Raw genomic sequence first — 17,316 nt, forward strand, 5'->3', positions numbered from 1 at the left:
AAGTGAGTGCAAGCAGTGCGCGTCAGCTTTGATCTATGGAAGCTGCTTAAAAAGTATTACAAATATCTTTCCTGACAAACAAACTTAATTAACTTAACTAAATTAATCATCCTGTCCTAGCCATAAACTTCCCATGTTTTTACTGCTGTCCCGAAAAAGGACAATTAATTTTGTAAAAGGAAGACTTACAAGCAATTAATTTTGCTAGTTTCTCTCCGAACGTGAAACGTACTGGGAGGATTAGATGTGAGTAGATTAATTTAGCACACGCAATGTGATTTATCAAACCTGAGACAAATTGCGGTTGCTGATTTTGCATCGAGTCACTGATGATGTCGTGGTACACTCGCCTGACTTTCAGTGTGGGTTTAGTTCCCACTCAGTGACAGTGTGAATGTGCACACAGCACAACTACATTTGTCATTATTGTTATTATTACTATTATATTAGTCTGAATGTTAGTAGTAATCATGTTGATGGTTGAGTTAAAATAAATCTACAGAGAACCAAAAATCCGAAGTTGTACAATTGAGGATGGATTAATAGTTATTGCAATGTGTTACCATCACCCCACACCTCTGTGCTTGTTCTGTTGCAGTGCATACAGTACATACTGATAATATACACACAAAATAATTTTACGGGGAGACTAGGCAAGAGAATACTTTAAAAAGTTTTCTAACTTTAATACACTTACGTCATAGATGCTTGCACACTTTTGTATAATTGCTATTAAAAACACATTTGACAGTCATTTAAAATGCACAGTTAAAAAATTGAGCTCAGCAAATGTAAACTCCCAAAAAACAACTAAAAACAAACAGAGGCTACATTTACACAGCAAGACATGATGCCCAATTCATATGTTTTGTAAAATTCATGTAGTCATTATTATAAAAACAAATAATATAGGTCGCATGAGCACGACTCACGCGTCCAGACTGCACTCGCATCTGATACATATCTCATTTATATCCAAATATAAAAGAAGCCTGGGTCAGAGATAAAAAATAAAAAATGTAACTGTACTGTTTACATTGACATGAAAAAAATCAGATACATGTCACATTGGGGGGGGGACAATATATCCTCCAGTGTGGACATAGTATATAATAGTTGGAGTAACATATGGCTCTCATGGATGAAAGAAATACAGTTATAATATTATATGACATTATAAAGTTTTTCATTTTCTGTCTTTCTGACTAAAATCCTAAAAGTACAAAAGAAAACTGACTAAAAAATATTGTGAAGTAAACATTTTCTTTCCAATAGCAGCATTCCAAAATAGTTTTAGTGGTGCTTTTTTGTCCTACTGTAAAAACACATTAGCGTCAAGACTATGATGATAGTTCATGGGGTGGTGACTGTGGAGAAGCATCCAGCTGTTCAAACATGTCATCGATCACCTGCCACAGGCAGTTGTCCAATGGGAAGTCATTGTCCACCAGATTCACCAGGAAGTAGTTGTCATGGATGTATTTGATGATCATCCGAGAAGGTGACTCATCTTCGTACAGTTTGGCCCACTGCTCAATCCACAAGGCAAAGGCCTCATCCTGAGGGAACAACCAGGACATGCCCGTTATGAGGAACATTATGACACATCAAATACCTGAAGCACGTGTTCTTACCTTCCAGAACATAAAGCTGACTGGGTCCACAATGGTGGGCTGAACAATCTCTCTGCCAGGGAATATCCCCCACGTCACAGCATTAGGTTGCATGTCAGGAGCGTTGGTAAGGTTCTGGCCCTTTGTGCACAATATCTGTGGTTACGCATTGACCGAGAAAATCAGGAAAAGCGTGACTTTCTGTTCAAACTTACGTGCACATTAACAATGTGGTAGTTGACACGGGGTTCATACTTCTTCAGTACTTCGAGGAGAGCAGACACGTTTTCACTGGATGTGAAGAACTCCAGATAGGCCTGTTGGATAGAAATGATTGAAGCGATGCACTAATATACAGTTGCCATATGTATGCAACACTGCTTCATTCGAAGGTTCTGAGGATTGCAGCAAACACAAAGTGGTCATACCTTCTGAAAGACGTAGCCTCCAGGGGGGCCCCAGCCCACGATCGGGTCTGCGGAGGGCTTGCCGTTGATGTTGGGCTGGGAGTTGATTGTGAGCACGCCTCGTCTGTTCACTTTCTCCAGTTCGTCCTTCAGTAGGTTGGTTTCTTGGGCCAGAGGCTCATCATTCCACGGCATGCACATCACCTGGCAAAGAGGAATACATGATCGACAGTACATGAGCAGCATAGGCCTTCTGGACCAAGGGTGGCCAAAGTATGGCCTGCTCCCTTCTTCAATCCGTCCCACTTTACATGATCAAGAGTGCTATAATATTTGTCGCATTCATTTAGTTGTTTTTTTACCCTAACATTGGTTAAATAAAATGTATTTATTGATGTTTTTAGTCACGTAGCACATCAAATTATTGGTTAACTGATTTATTGTTAATTTACATGTAAAACGGCCTTAATATCTGGTCAATAATTAAATAAATGATAAACAAACAATACAATCAAATATGAGAATGTATAATTATTACAATTCATTACTTTCAGTGTAGAGTGTTCTCATTTTGTATTTGTGTTTGACTGTCTCGTTCAATAAACGGCTGAAAGTGTGTTGGCAGCTGTGGCTCTCCTTGCCCACAAGTGAAGGCATTCTAGTACCCTAATTACTCCATTTTCTTTTCCACTTTAATCGTGCGTCGGCCAAAGCTCGCTCATACCTCAAATTTTGGCTCGCAACACAGCACCCCTCCCATAAACAGGCAAACCAAGTGACGGCATGTGACTCAAAAAAAATAAAAAAATAAAAAAAACCTCAAGGGTGGGTGGGGCAAGTACAACTGTACTTGTTTTGGTAACTTTAAATACAGATGGAGAGAGGTGCGGTTACCTTGTGTCCATTGCGATTTGGCTGAGCTGTGATGTAGCAGGTAAAGACCTCAAAGACACTCTCCTCATTCTTCAGCTCCTCTCCCCACATCTCCAGCAGGGCATTTTTGGATGACTTGCTCTTCAAGTAGAACAAGTAGTAATCATTTAACTCACCAAAAGCTGGAGATGAGGAGTTACCCCTAGTAAGAGAATCAACAACAGCATGATCCTCAATCTGTTTGTCTAGGTAGGTTTTTACTTTTTATAGGAATCAATTAAAAATGAATCACATTCCTGTCATCTGCTTCCTAAAGCAAAGAAAAGCGCCCAACATCTTACCATCTGCCATTTGGGAACTCATCCCAGTCCTGGGTCCTGTAGATGTAGCTCTTGGGCCTGGATGCCCAGAAAATGGGTCGCACGTCCTCGACCTTTCGTTTGGGATGCGCACTCACTGCCCAGGGAAGAGGCCGTCTGACAGAGAAGACATGTTCTTCATGCGACAATAGTGCAGGCTATGCAAAAGGAAGAATCTGCAGCACCAATCGAGAATCTTTGTGACATACACTGAACAAAACTATCAACGCCACACTTTCTGTTTTTGCTTCCATTTTTCATGAGCTGAACTCGAGGATCTGTGACTTTTTCTATGTACAACATAAGGCCCACTTTTTTCAGATGTTGTGCACAAATCTGTCTAAATCTGTTTTGGCCACCTTTAACTTCTCATTTGCCCAGATAATTTGCCCACCTCACATATGGCATATATAGACGCTGAACACGCTGTCATATACGGCGATCCAGAGCATCCCACACCTGCTCGGCGGGTGACGTCCACTGAGTACGCTGGTCAGGCGAATCTGGGATGTTTTCAGCTTCCAGGAATTGTGTACAGATCCTTGCAACATGGGGCCGTGCATTATTTTAATGCTGCAACGTTAGATGATGGTCGGGGATTAATTGTGCTTTGTGATAAACTGCACTTTTTAGAGTGGCCTTAATAATCATGCTGTCTAATCATCATCATCTTGATATGCCACACTTGTGAGTGGATGGATTATCTCGGCAAAGAAGAGGTGCCCGGTAACACAACCCAAATGGGAGGAAAAACAAAAGTGTAGCGTTTATGTTTTTGTTCAATATATTTGGCAGCCACAGGGATGACCTACCTGGGGTCCTCTATCCACAGGCCGAGCTGCCGGAGGACTTCCATGGTGGCGACCTCTCGATTTAGAGTGTAGAAGTGCAGGCCGGGCACCTTGCCACTTTGCAGCAGCACTTTGCACATCTCCACCGCTAGTTGGATTCCGTAGTTACGAATGGCCGCGTCATTGTCTTTGATGGGCTCGATGACTTTCATGATCTCTTCCGGCACCTCCAGTTTTGACAGCTTGACAAGCTGACGTAGAGATTGGTAGCCCTGCAGACAAACACAATAAAAGATCAGGTGACAATATGATCAATACGAATTGACTTGCAGCTTAAAGCAAGAACAACCCTTTTCTTATAATGTTATTTAATACTGTTACGTTTGCTTGCTTTTCACTCTCACCACGGTGTCATACACATTGACATAATTTTCGTGCCAGTTCACTCAAATTGTAGCCCCTTTTACAGTGCCTGGTAGAGAAGATTTTCCCTCCCGTCTTCTGTGCTGCTATTCTGGATAAAGTGACACTGAATCGGGACGACGTCGTGTCGCCACTTCACATTCATCCAGGTCATTTCATTCTGATCAAGCGATTGACTACCGGAACAGTGCCACTTAAGAGGTAGTATGAACAGTTGGAACAGTGTCAGTATAAAAGAGAAGGGTGTAGAGGAGAGCGGCACGGTGGACGACTGGTTAGAGCGTCAGCCTCACAGTTCTGAGGGCCCGGGTTCAATCCCCGGCCCCGCCTGTGTGGAGTTTGCATGTTCTCCCTGTGCCTGCGTGGGTTTTCTCCGGGCACTCCGGTTTCCTCCCACATCCCAAAAACATGCATTAATTGGAGACTCTAAATTGCCCGTAGGCATGACTGTGAGCGCGAATGGTTGTTTGTTTCTATGTGCCCTGCGATTGGCTGGCAACCAGTTCAGGGTGTACCCCGCCTCCTGGCCGATGAGAGCTGGGATAGGCTCCAGCACGCCCGTGACCCTAGTGAGGAGAAGCGGCTCAGAAAACGGATGGATGGATGGATGGATGGTGTAGAGGAGGGTTGTGGTGAAAGCAGTAGCTCTGTCCGACAAGTTCTTTTACATCAGATGCCAGCTCTTAGGTCATCACACATCTAATCATCTGATTAACAGGATACTGTGCTGCTGTGCGAAGGTTGTGGCAATGTCCCTTCGCTGGGCTCTGTAGAGAGGCAGCACATTGCCTACTAGGATCTACTGGGGAAAAGTCCAGCTACAGTAGGTTGTAAACCCCAAATACAGGCCTCTTGCATTATCTTCCACTTTATGACTAGACTGTCTGATACTAAGCAATCAATCTCAGTATTTTAGATGTTACCTGAATGGGGAAGATCCCAGGAAGGATGGGACATGTGATCCCAACTGCTCGACAGTCATCGAGAAATTTAAGATACGTTTCTGCCCTAAAGAAGAGCTGCGTGATAACGAAGTTTGCTCCGGCATCCACCTTCTCCTTCAGGTGTCGCACATCTTCCTCATAGCTGTCTGCCTCAGGGTGGCCAGTGGGATAACCTGTGGCACACACGCACACATTGCCATCGATGACCAGTGGAAATCAAGCTAAACGGTGTATAACTCTTTAATACGTTGAGGCCACACCTGCTACACATATGTCAAAGTAATCATCGAACTCTGATCGGATGTGTTTTACAAGTTCAATAGCATAGTTGAAGCATCCTTCCTCTTCCTCCCAATCTGCACCCATTGGGTCTGTGGATATGTCACAATAACGCAGAATATTATTTGAAGGGGTATTTAAAACAAAATACAACAGAGAGCTGTGCTCAAACAGAAAGTGGAGCATCATCTCAAAATGGATGACTCTGCTACCTCCTCTGAGAGCCATGATGTTTTTCAGGCCCAGGTGCTTCGCTTTGCCCAGGTAGCCAGTGATGTTGTCTTTGGTCTGGTTGCAGCACGTTAGGTGGAGGATGCTCTCTAGGCCACAATAGTTGACTGCTGTGCTGGCAATCATCATGGACGAAGTTTCCTTGTCTGAACCCGGATCTCCAGCCGGATGCCACGTAATGTCGATGAAGAGTGGCCCTCCAGAGCCCATACGGTCAAATCTGAAGAACAACACGTTTGGAACAGAGTTATTAGAGGAGTTTGGTCTTCTTCAAATTATTTTAAATATGCCTGTCCAGGACAGGTAGTTTTTGTCAGCCTAAACACATAATGGAATACTGTATATACATACACATGACATTTCCGCTTAAGATTCAAGAAAAAACTCATGCACAAAAAGCAATGACACAGCACTGATGAGATGACATTCATGGAAAAATCATCATGTTAGCATGGTGTTGAATGGTTAGCATGTGTGCCTCATAGTTCTGATGTTTGGGTTCAAATCTCAGCTCTGTCCTTCCTGTATAGTTTGTTCTCCCTGTGCTTGCGGGGAAGCCCTGCTTTCTCCCACATTCCAAGAATATGAATGTAAGGTTCATTCGGGGCTTTCCCACCACAAGAACCTTTGCAGGAACTTCCCTAGCTAGCCTGGTAGCTTGGGTTCCCCCTGTGTCCCCACCCAAAAACAACTACCAGGGTATGGAAGGTTCCCCCTGGATTATTTTGTTCCTCCTGGCAGATAGGGTCTAGCTAGAGCTACCACGTTAACTGGGAGGGCCGGCAGTGAATTTAGCAGCTAATTTTAAGTTTCTATTTGGCATTTACTGTAAATATGCACAGTGGTGTGAAAAAGTGCTTTCCCCCTTCCTGATTTCTTATTTTTTGCATGTTTGTCAGACTTCAATGTAAATTTAACCTGCAAACTACTATGAGGACATGTCTTGAATCGTGTATTCAAAAAAGGCTAAAAGATTCATATTTCTGGAGCAAAGTAAGGCTTCTGTCACGGAGCGTAGTATGATGTGAATTGGACCCAAGAGCAGACTGAGGCGGCGGGAGTAGATGAAGAATGGTTTATTGTAGGTTGTTACAGGGTAAGGATATTCAAGGTGAGGTGTGGGTCGTCGGGAACAAGGAGCGAGCAGTAAGCAGGAACGTGAGCAGGTGATGTGGCTTGGTGGCGTGGCTGGAGCGGTCAGCGAGACAGGGAAGGCACACTGGAGACGGGGAAGAACACAATCGGGTGAGTACAGATGCGGGTAGTAGGATAATACTATCACATCACAAAAACCCGGTGAGTCAGAAACAAGCGTCAATACTTAGGCGAAGGCTGTAGAACTTGACGGGCTTTAAATGCAGGTGGTAATCGGTGCTGCTTGAAGACAGGTGCTGCTGATTGCGAGGGAGAAAGAGAGACAAGGCACACAGCGCCACCCATGCTTCAAAAGAAGAACTGAAGGGCGTGGATCATGACAGTAACCCCCTCTCAATGGACGCCTCCAGGCGTCCTACCAGGGTGAGCGGGATAGAAGTCCCTAATGAGAGAGTCATCCAAAATCAGATTACGTGAAATCGAGGAACGCTCCTCCGGACCAGAACCCTCCCAGTCCACGAGGAACTGAAACCCCCTTCCCCGGGGTCGTACATCCAGGATGCGTGATACCGAGAGGCAGGATGGTTGTAGATGACACAGGGGGGCGGAGGGGGTACGGCCGGAGGGCTAAGAGCACTGGTAGAGACAGGCTTGAGCTGAGACATGAAACGTGGGATGGATCTTGAGAGACTGGGGCAGCTTCAACTGTACAGAGGTGGAATTGATGACTTTGGTGACCGGAAAAGGTCCAATGAACTGCGGCGTGAGCTTATATGACTCGGTTTGGAGAGGGAGATCCCGGGAGGAGAGCCACACCATCTGACCCACCTTGTATACAGGTGTAGGGGAGCGATGGAGATCAGATTCTTCTCCACCGACAGAGTTAAAACAGCCCTGACGTCTTTCCACACAGACTGGACCCATTGGAGATGCTCCCTCACCGCGGGAACCGCCACAGAATGCGCCTGGTCCTTAAAGGAGGTTAGAAACCGTAACGTGCCATGAAAGGGGACATAACTGTGGCAGAGCTGGTGAGGGAGTTGTGGGCATATTCAATCCACAGGAGGAAGGTGCCTCAGGAGGCAGGATGGCGAGCAGTGACGCAGTGAAGAGCGGATTCCAGGTTTTGATTTGCCCATTGGTTTGGGGGTGGTAGCCGGAAAACAAACTGGCTGCTGCGCCCTCCGCCTTACAGAACTCTTTCCAGACCTGGGATGAGAACTGAGGACCCCTGTTCGATACAATGTCAACAGGGATACCATGAACTCTGAACACGTGGAGGACAAGAAGGTTAGCAGTCTCAAAGGCAGTGGGCAATTTGGGAAGTGGTACATGGTGAACATACTTAAAAGATGATTCTTCTTCTTCTTCTTCTACTTGGAGAACCGGTCAATAATGGTGATGATGATGGTGTTACCTTCAGATGGAGGTAGGCCGGTGACGAAGTCGGGGGAGATGTAGGACCAAGGGCGGCTCGGAATGGGTAAGCTGATGAGAAGCCTTACCGCACAGACAGAGGAGGGTAGTACAAACTCACGGGTGTCCTTGGCTAGACTGGGCCACCAGAAGTGTTGCTGGATGGTGCGGGTGATGCTGGGATGACAGGTGAGCTTGGAGTTGTGGGCCCACTGCGGAATTGGATATGAACAGTCGGTTGGGAGGTCCAGTGTTGGGTTCCGGGTGAGTCTTCTGAGCCTCTCTCTCGCGAGCTCTCTCTCAGAGGCGGTAGTCAAGTTTAATAGCTAGCGCAATCAGGTTCTCGAGGGAGGTGGGTTCGTCCCCGGTCGCGAGCTCGTCCTTAAGTTGTTCTGATAGCCCCTGTAAAAAAATTCCCCTTAGCGCTGCGTTGTCCCACCCGCATTCACTCACGAGTATCCGGAAATCGATGGGTGTAGGATGCTACGGAACTCGAACCTTGGGTGAGAGCTAGGAGATGCAGAGTGGCTTCCTTACCCTTAACAGGGTGATCGAAAACGTTTTTGAGTTCTGGCATAAAGGAATCTAGTGAGGTGAGTACCGGAGAGGAATTATACCAAAGCGCAGTAGCCCATTTGGCAGCTCTTCCGTGCAGGAGGCTAATGACAAACGTGATCTTAGATGTGTCGGTGGGATAGCTCAGCGGTTGGAGGTTGAATGCTAAAGTACAGCTTAATAAAAATTGGCTACATAAACCTAAATCCCCGGAGTAAGGTTCGGGAGGAGGAACGTGCGGCTCTTTGTACGGCAGACGGGGTTGGTCGAAGGATGCGGGCTCGGGAGGAATACTCATGGGAGGATTGCTGAAGTGCCTCTGAGAGGACAGTAGGGATGCTTTTGGTGTAAGGGTATTTAATGAGTCCATGGTCTCACGGAGGGCTTGGTCTTGTCTGCCGATGTGCGCGCCCTAACGGCGAGCGCTTCCCTCAACGTTTTGGTAGTTGCTGGGTCCGTCATGGCCTGAGTATTCTGTCACGGAGCGTAGTGGGATGTGAATTGGACGCAAGAGCAGACTGAGCCGGCGGGAGTAGATGAAGAATGGGTTATTGTAGGTTGTCACAGGGTAAGGATAACCAAGGCGAGGTGTGGGTCGTCGGGAACAAGGAGCGAGCAGTAAGCGGGAACGTGAGTAGGTGGTGTGGCTTGGCGCCGTGGCTGGTGCGGACAGCGAGACGGGGAGGGCATGCAAGGAACACTGGAGACGGGGAAGAACACAATCGGGTGAGTACAGATGCGGGTTGGTGTGACGGGATGATGATACCTGAAGGAGTGTATTGACACACTACACAAACTGTGTCGGCACTGTATTGACACTGTGTTGGTCACTCAATAGTGATCATTGCAGGTAAACAAAATGAAAATAAGATGGAAAAGCTTACATGCTGCAAACCCAACATCAGCCTGTGAAATAATATTTACTCGCTAATCCTTTAACATATGATCTCATCATTGTATAATTTCATTTACTCAATTTATTTGCTGAGTGTTTTTTGAGAAGCGTTTGATAAGCTTCAGGAGCTCCCTGAAACCCTCATTTTCAACAATGGTGAGTGGCTGACAGTCTTTAATGATCATGTTGACCACAGCCTCATCCACTGCTTGCTTGTTAGGAACTGCAAGCCAAAAGGAAATATTTTGTTAAAAGCTTATTAAAGGACTGTAATTTTTACAAACAATAGTACTGTGTCACACAAAGCCTTTTGTGTGTAATAAATTATTTTTGAAAATTTTAATTTTTTTTGTGAGAATTTCAACATACCTGGGGTACTCACACGACTATCTGCCAATTCTTCATTGCCATGCCGAGCTCTATAATGCCTCAGCATTGATGAAGTGCTCTTATTGATGTAAGACATCTCTGTGGAGCAGAGCCAACACTTCACCGACAATAAAATAAAAAGTTAATTTATCTGAAAACAATTCAAACCTTACCAGAAAAGAGTGCAAACATGTATTTAAAAAATAACAGTAAACAATATCCGAGGGAGTAAAAGATTTACCTTATTTGGCGTCAAAAGATCAAAATTATTCCAGACTGCGGAAAACTTCTTGGAACAATCCATGAAGTTAGTGGAACAAGGTGAGGGCAAGCAAAACTCCAAAATACAACAGCACCAGCAAAACTCCATCCAACAAATCCGCAACATGTGGACACAGTTTGTTTCCTTATGAACACAATTTGGCGCAGCACATCCAAACGACACACTTCCTGTATTGGTCACATGATTTTTTTTTTTTTCTTCAAGCGATACACGCATTAATACGGGGTTTCACTCCTGTGCACTCGACACAGTGCGGACGCACCAGTGTTGTTCGTCCCATCACTAGCGGGTAGTAGGATAATACTATCGTATCACAAAAACCTGGGAGTATGAGAGTCGGCCGGTGAGTCAGAAACAAGCATCAATACTCAGGCGAAGGCTGTAGAACTTGATGGGCTTTAAATGCAGGTAGTAATCAGTGCTGTTGATTGGTAGGGAGACAGAGGGGGAGAGGGAGAGACAAGGCACATGGCGCCACCCAAGCTCCAAAAGAGGATCTGCAGGGCATGGATCATGACACCTACTTCATATCAAATGCCGTGCCACCCTGGCACTGTGTAAAACACAGTTCTGTGAAAATGAATACCTCCTGTACAAATATTTTAAGAGACTAAATATTCCAAATTATGAGTCAACAGCTTCAGTTAAAAAGAGGTTGGTTTGGTGGAACTCTTTTATGTTTTCATGCACTGCCATGACTATTTTTATGTATACATTTAAAAGGCAGGGGGATAACCACTAATTCTGAAAAGTTCCCACATTATTTTGTATGGCGTGATGAATCAGTTAATGTTTTCATGATTTTCAGACAGTAGTGGACATTTATGTAAATTTAAAGTGATTTCTAAATCAGTTTTATAAAAAGGTCCATATACTTCATAGATCAACTGTGATGTGTTAGTTGCATGTCTAAATGAAAACACTGATTGAAATGTTGAAATCACACTTATTTTTGTTATGACATTAGAAATTGCTCATATGATTTGATAAGATAATAATCAACAAATGTGACTATTTTCCCAAATATAGTTGCAATTATTTGCATCAAAAAAGGGTGAAAATTTGAATTGTTGTTATTTATGCCTTATTAGGCCACAGATATACTGGTCCAGCCCACTTGAGATCAAATTTGGGTGAATGTGGCCGTGAACAGAAATAGGTTTGACCTCCTGCTCTAGATTAGCGAAAACTCTCTAACTCCAAATAACAACCACTGTACTGTTCACTGTACTGAAATTATGACTTTACTACTGCGTTATCGTAGATTAGTGATAGACTATGTGGCGTTCTAAGGTACAAATTCGGGATACGGCACTGCATAGGAGCGGAACTACACCGTAAACCAAGAACCGCCTGTACAGGGGAAGTTACATGATGTCAGAGACTCACAATCAGAGAAGACTCCACTGTCACCAAATATGTTGTTAGCGTCTTATTACACTAATGCAACACATCTGTGACACAATTCCCCTTCACATTACACACTTGTCATGAATGTCAAGAGTTGTTTTTGTTTTAATATTATGAACAGTGGTTATTAACTTGTTTTTTTACGCCCTATGACTGTTAAGAATGTTACAATGGTACCTAGTACTTGAACTCATCTGCAGCTCTGCACAGTGAATTTATTCATGGGCTCATAAAGCGGTATAGAAAATGGATGGATAGATGGGGACCGTTGGCTCTCAAAACGTTCTCCATATGAAAATAGCTTTGTTGTAATCGGACAATATTGATACAGAATTAGGAATTGACTTGCGCACCTCGAGATGAGATTGACTGCACCCGGGGCCGTCCGAGGGGGAAAGAATTCAAGAGAGAACCAGTGGTCCCTGGACTCGATCCTCCTCCTCATCTTGTCCCTCAGCCTGTCTGAACGGTCTGCGTCCAGCACCGGCGTGGAACACCGGGAGCTCTCCTTGGAGCTCTCCCCGCCACTGGTGCCCGCACCGCTGGAGTCACTCTTGCATGACTGCCAGCTACCATCCGCTCGCTGAACCTGGTTCACCATGACGGGAAATTGCTCTAAAGAATGGACAGCACTGTTTATTATTATGGTACAGATATCAAGGTTACGAACGGCACACAATCAATTTGCTCTACTTAGTGTTTTTCATGTGATTGTTTTCTGCGCTGGGAAGTCACAAAGTAAAATATTTAGTTCCTGACTAAAGCAGATTTTTCATGTACTGCATCTATACTTTACCCGAGTATGTATTTTTCTGATGACTTTTTACTTTTACTCCCTACATTTGATAACATATATCTGTACTTTCAACTCCTTGCTTTGTCAAAGTAGGCTTTTTACTGTTTTCAACCTCTGTTGATGAAGACACAACATGAAAAAGACATATAGAAAGATGTAAAGTCAATCGTGGTTAAGCTCTTCATTAATGATTAAGTGAAATCTTGGGGTTTTACAAGGTGTAAAAAAAAAACAGCAAGAGCAATGACATGGAGGAATGCAAACAAAGGGTAATGAACAATGATGATGCAACAAATTCGGAGATATTCCCCATCCATGGCTTATTGTTTGATGTTGGCTCCCTGAATGAGTCGTGACTAATGTGTTGTCTGGTGCCAGCCTAAAAACCCCCAGTTTGTGGCATTCAAAAATGTGGTCTAATCTACAAGAAACACAGATGTATTTTTTTAAATTGATATCAATAGCTTTTTGTTTATTAATTGTAGGTACGAGGACTATTCAAGTTTATAAGAGGGAAATGACGTTGTGTGCATATAAGTTTGTTGTTTGGTTTTGCATTGTGCCAAGTTAGCAGAAATTGTGTTTAATTAACATTGATCATTTCTACTTAAGTAAAGGAGTGGAATCAGTATTTCTAGTTTTTCCCGTCAAGGGGCTGTATTTCAATTTAAGTACTGTATATTGAGTACTTTTCCAGCCCTGATTGTTTCATATTTACAGCCTAGAAGTGTCTTTCCATAATATTTAAAGTAATTGTGCCTTTCCTGCGCGTTTTCGACTTACGGAACGGAACCTGGTCGTAAACAGTATTGAACATCTTGCCAACTAGCGTTTTACAAACCTCAAACCACAACAAAGACTCTAAACGCGACCTTTGCTTTGCAACTTGCACAAATGTAAAGATGACTTTTGACCCGAAAACAATAGCGAAAAAACTCCAAACTCCACCCATCCACGTACAGGTCGTATCATTAGCAGCTTCTTTGTAACGGAGCGTGCTGATCATGAACAAAATACAAAATCCCAAACGGAGCCAGACCCGTTTTCATTGGGCTGAGCACAAAAAAAGCGCGCACCATCAAAGTCGCCGTAACGGGAGAGCTCATTGCAGTTGCTTTGAGTGTGCTAGCAGCTGTTGGTTGACCACAGCTAGCAACGTGACACTAACGGACTGTGGCTACGTTTCTTATGATATGAGCACCAAAACACAAGCGAAACAAGTATATTCGCATAACCTTCGTTAGGTCAAAGTAGTTGGTTCTCACACTTTTTTTTTTTTTTTCCCAGTCGCCCTCCTTTGTGTTGCCGGTGTTCCAGGATTCCCACGATATTGGTGGGAGGGCAAACGAGACTCCAGCGTGGAGGCTCACGGTGGAATTGCAAGCCACGACAGGAGATGTCCATTGGGTGCCGCTGTAGGATCAACGATGACGTGTGATTCTCGTCGGAACGACGGGAGAATCGCATCTCAAAGGTATGAATGAAAATCCAAGGTGAGAATGCACAGTTTGATTATTTACGTTTCAACCTCGTAAAAGACACCTGGGTATTTTTAAATTCTCTCTTTTAGTCTCGGGTAACTGGCAGAAGTGGGAGGAAGTCACATTCACTATACCCAAAAACTTAGGGCTGGGCTTTCGCGTGAAATTTCAGGATGGACCTAAAATGCACTTTAACCTTTAAGCCTACAGGGGAGCTTAATTTGACCATCTCTGAACTTCTGAATGTACATGTCCAACTGTTCAGTGTTTCTGTGCTTTTTGCATCACTTCTGTAAAGATCTGAAGGGCAAAATTCAAAACAGGTGTTTGAATTTTGCCCTTCAGATCTTTATTCAAAATAGGTCCTGGTTCAATTAGAATTGGTACAGTATTTCAACAGTAATTTATTTTATTTTTTTATCATTCTGCTCACATTTTGACATGTTAGACCAAGAAGGCACCTAACAATTGATCAATAGTACATGAATTGATCAACAGTGCATTCTCAGAGGAAATGGCCACTGAGCTTAGAGTGTGATCAGCAGGTTGCAACAAAGAAACACAGAGACTGGAAGAGACACAGAAAGGCAGAGAAGTGAATGTCCTGTTGTGCATTTTGCCATTCAACTTCGTGTTAGAGAGCAGCAAGTTGTGCAAAAAGTAGCTACTGAAATATTGAACAGTTGGGCAAGTGTAGAGTAGGTCAAATTAAGGTCACATATAAAGGTTATAATGCATTTAGGTTCAAGCTGAAATGTGCCCTGTAAGGCCAATATCTCGAACTTTTTGTGATTAGTGTATCTCTACAGTACTTGTGTGAATTAACTATACAATACTAACAAATTTTTAATCACATAGTTTTTCAGTGGCCCGCGACCCTCGTGAGGATAAGCGGTGCAGACAATGGACGGATGGATAGTTTTTCAGTGGTCCCCAAAATACAGTTTCTGTATTGTCTGTTTTTTTTTTTTTTTCTTCTCAATTAAATGCATAACTGATATGAAGCTTAGTTAATGTTTGACCAGGTATTGGTGAGCTAAAATGTGAAATCGAGGTTTTTGGGCACCTAGTAACAACAAATGTATGCGGGGATGCATGTTGATACCCCAGAGACCCTGTTTGGATGCCCTCCCACAGCCAAAACAGTTGGTGTCAGAAGTGGTATCCTAGGATTGACTGCCGATCCAGGGGGACCAACGCACGAGTCCTGTCTCCACCCAAAGAATTAGGACCCTGGGGCTGCCGGGGCTCTGGATGTCGGCTATCACCTCAGGATCCAAATGGACCTGTTGTCCTCCAAACAAAGAATTACGGTAAATAAAATTGAAATTCCTTGAAAATTGGACCATTTCATATGGTGTACTGTAATTGAAACAATCTTGTCTTTTTATTAATTGGTATTGGTAATTGCTTTCCCAACATTCAATTGGTAAAGTTTGAGTACTTAAAGTCCCCTGGTGTCAGTCAGACGATCAAGGGTTAGGGTCCCCAACAATTTCAGAGACGTTCAAGTATTGTAAAAAAGAGAAGCGCTTCTAACGGGTACTGGAAATGCGAAGTAGGAAGAGCAAAAAAGAATTACTGGTGTATACGTCACCTGGATTGTTTGAGGAAGAACAAAAAAATAAAGTTTTGAAGAAATTGAGAAAAATGTTAAACGTCTGGAAATGTGGTTGACTGTGAATAGGGACAGAAGCTTTCTGACCAAAACTACCTGTAAAGCAAGTTACAGATAACGCTGTATCACCTGTGGTCTCATCTGTCCGAGTTGGCCAAGGGGAGGATGTCAGGTTGTGGTCGCGAGCTGGGTTCCACACTGGCCTCCAAAAATCGATCACCCTATGACAAAGATCAAGAAGAATGCAATGTGGAAGAAGACCAACAACACAAGCGCCTCCTGCAACCGGCAGCACGGCCCTTTACACACAGCACTTCTGTGGTGCCCGCCTCTTCTCACACAGCCTGCTGCAGCCGCCTCTCTCCCACACCGCCTGGCCTTGCGGAAGGGACTCGACGACAACCTGATGGACAGCAAAGCATCGCTGGACCAGATTTAAGGAGCTCGAGGCCAGATACTGGACAAGGGAGGGGGATGCACAGGGGGTGAAAGATGCTTCCATTGTGGAAAGAAGGGCCATTGGATAGACATTGGATCAGAGACTGTCCGAAGAAGATAAATAAAAGGACAAGACTTTTGCACTCATGATCGATAGTGGATATTTCTTCACAATATTCAAATTTTTTGAATTCCTGATTTCGTAGGTTTTATGAGCTAGAATCCCAAATTATGTACAAATAAACAATTAAACACTTGAAATTATTTAAAGTGTGAGCCCTGAATCTATAATCTATGAAAGTTTAACATTTTGAATGGAATTATGGAAATAAATAAACTTTTTCATGATATTAATTTTTTGGGGGAAATGGTCTGTAAATTAGGTCAAGTATATATGAGGATGCATGTGCACCCTATCCCTTTTTGAGATTGTCTTCGCAGGCACCCCATTGGACCGGATCCATTCGGGTCTACCGAAGCTGGGTCTGCCGATGGACATACTAATCGTTCAGGTATTGCGCATTATCGACTAATCAATTTCAGGAAACAAGTGCAATCAGCACTCCCAAGGGCGGCCGACAAACCCCTGCATGTCATCAAACCCGATAACTTCTTCTCTGTCTCTCTCACTTCTGTATAACGGAGGTGATTCTTGGCTTGTGCTTCGGTAAGGGGTAACAACATGTGACAATTTGTACCTTTTCCTCTCTTTACAAAGATTTCTTTTCGTTGTTGTCATAAAACCCCACAAAGACAAGATTGCTTCCTTACTTATTCTGTCAGAAATTGCCAAATAGGGAGAAAAACGCTTTCTTCTGCTCAATTTATGAATTGCCTGATTTTAACTGGAAAATTCAATTAATGCACGTCTACATAATTCAAAAGCTCACACTAAGCACATGTATTTATTTATTATTTATTTACAATTATTTAAATGTGTTACCGATCAATTATAATTGGAGTCATATACATGTGTTATTCCACCTTGTAATTAATGTATGACACAAATAGTTATTTGATTATGTTTTTATTTATTTGTA

At 43.5% G+C, this 17,316-nt stretch overlaps 1 protein-coding gene and 1 long non-coding RNA gene across 13 annotated transcripts; one reads left to right on the forward strand and one right to left on the reverse strand.

Annotated features, from left to right (window-relative positions):
- Positions 1–662: 662 nt before the first annotated feature.
- mthfr (methylenetetrahydrofolate reductase (NAD(P)H)) lies at positions 663–14,115 on the reverse strand. Of its 12 annotated transcripts, XM_061792069.1 has the most exons (13): positions 10,492–12,421; positions 10,251–10,349; positions 7,242–10,104; positions 5,902–6,140; positions 5,671–5,781; positions 5,390–5,583; positions 4,065–4,315; positions 3,235–3,369; positions 2,915–3,095; positions 2,042–2,224; positions 1,829–1,930; positions 1,635–1,754; positions 663–1,559 (listed from the first exon to the last, which is right to left on the reverse strand). In XM_061792069.1, exons 3-13 carry the CDS (start codon positions 7,358–7,360, stop codon positions 1,341–1,343), a joined length of 1,854 nt encoding a protein of 617 aa, XP_061648053.1. In that variant the 5' UTR covers positions 7,361–10,104; positions 10,251–10,349; positions 10,492–12,421; the 3' UTR covers positions 663–1,340. The 12 variants fall into 12 exon arrangements, with proteins under 12 accessions (XP_061648053.1, XP_061648036.1, XP_061648027.1 ...); XM_061792052.1 differs by lacking the exons at positions 7,242–10,104; positions 10,251–10,349 and adding an exon at positions 14,007–14,115 and having other exon boundaries at positions 12,297–12,558; XM_061792043.1 differs by lacking the exons at positions 7,242–10,104; positions 10,251–10,349 and adding an exon at positions 13,975–14,109 and having other exon boundaries at positions 12,297–12,558.
- LOC133486665 (uncharacterized) lies at positions 14,073–16,760 on the forward strand. Its single transcript, XR_009791094.1, has 3 exons — positions 14,073–14,213; positions 15,331–15,533; positions 15,908–16,760. It is a non-coding gene; the product is annotated as an uncharacterized LOC133486665 (long non-coding RNA).
- The last annotated feature ends 556 nt before the right edge of the window (positions 16,761–17,316 follow it).

The sequence above is a fragment of the Phyllopteryx taeniolatus genome, chromosome 1, assembly GCF_024500385.1.
Source record: "Phyllopteryx taeniolatus isolate TA_2022b chromosome 1, UOR_Ptae_1.2, whole genome shotgun sequence".
NCBI classification, from domain to species: domain Eukaryota; kingdom Metazoa; phylum Chordata; class Actinopteri; order Syngnathiformes; family Syngnathidae; genus Phyllopteryx; species Phyllopteryx taeniolatus.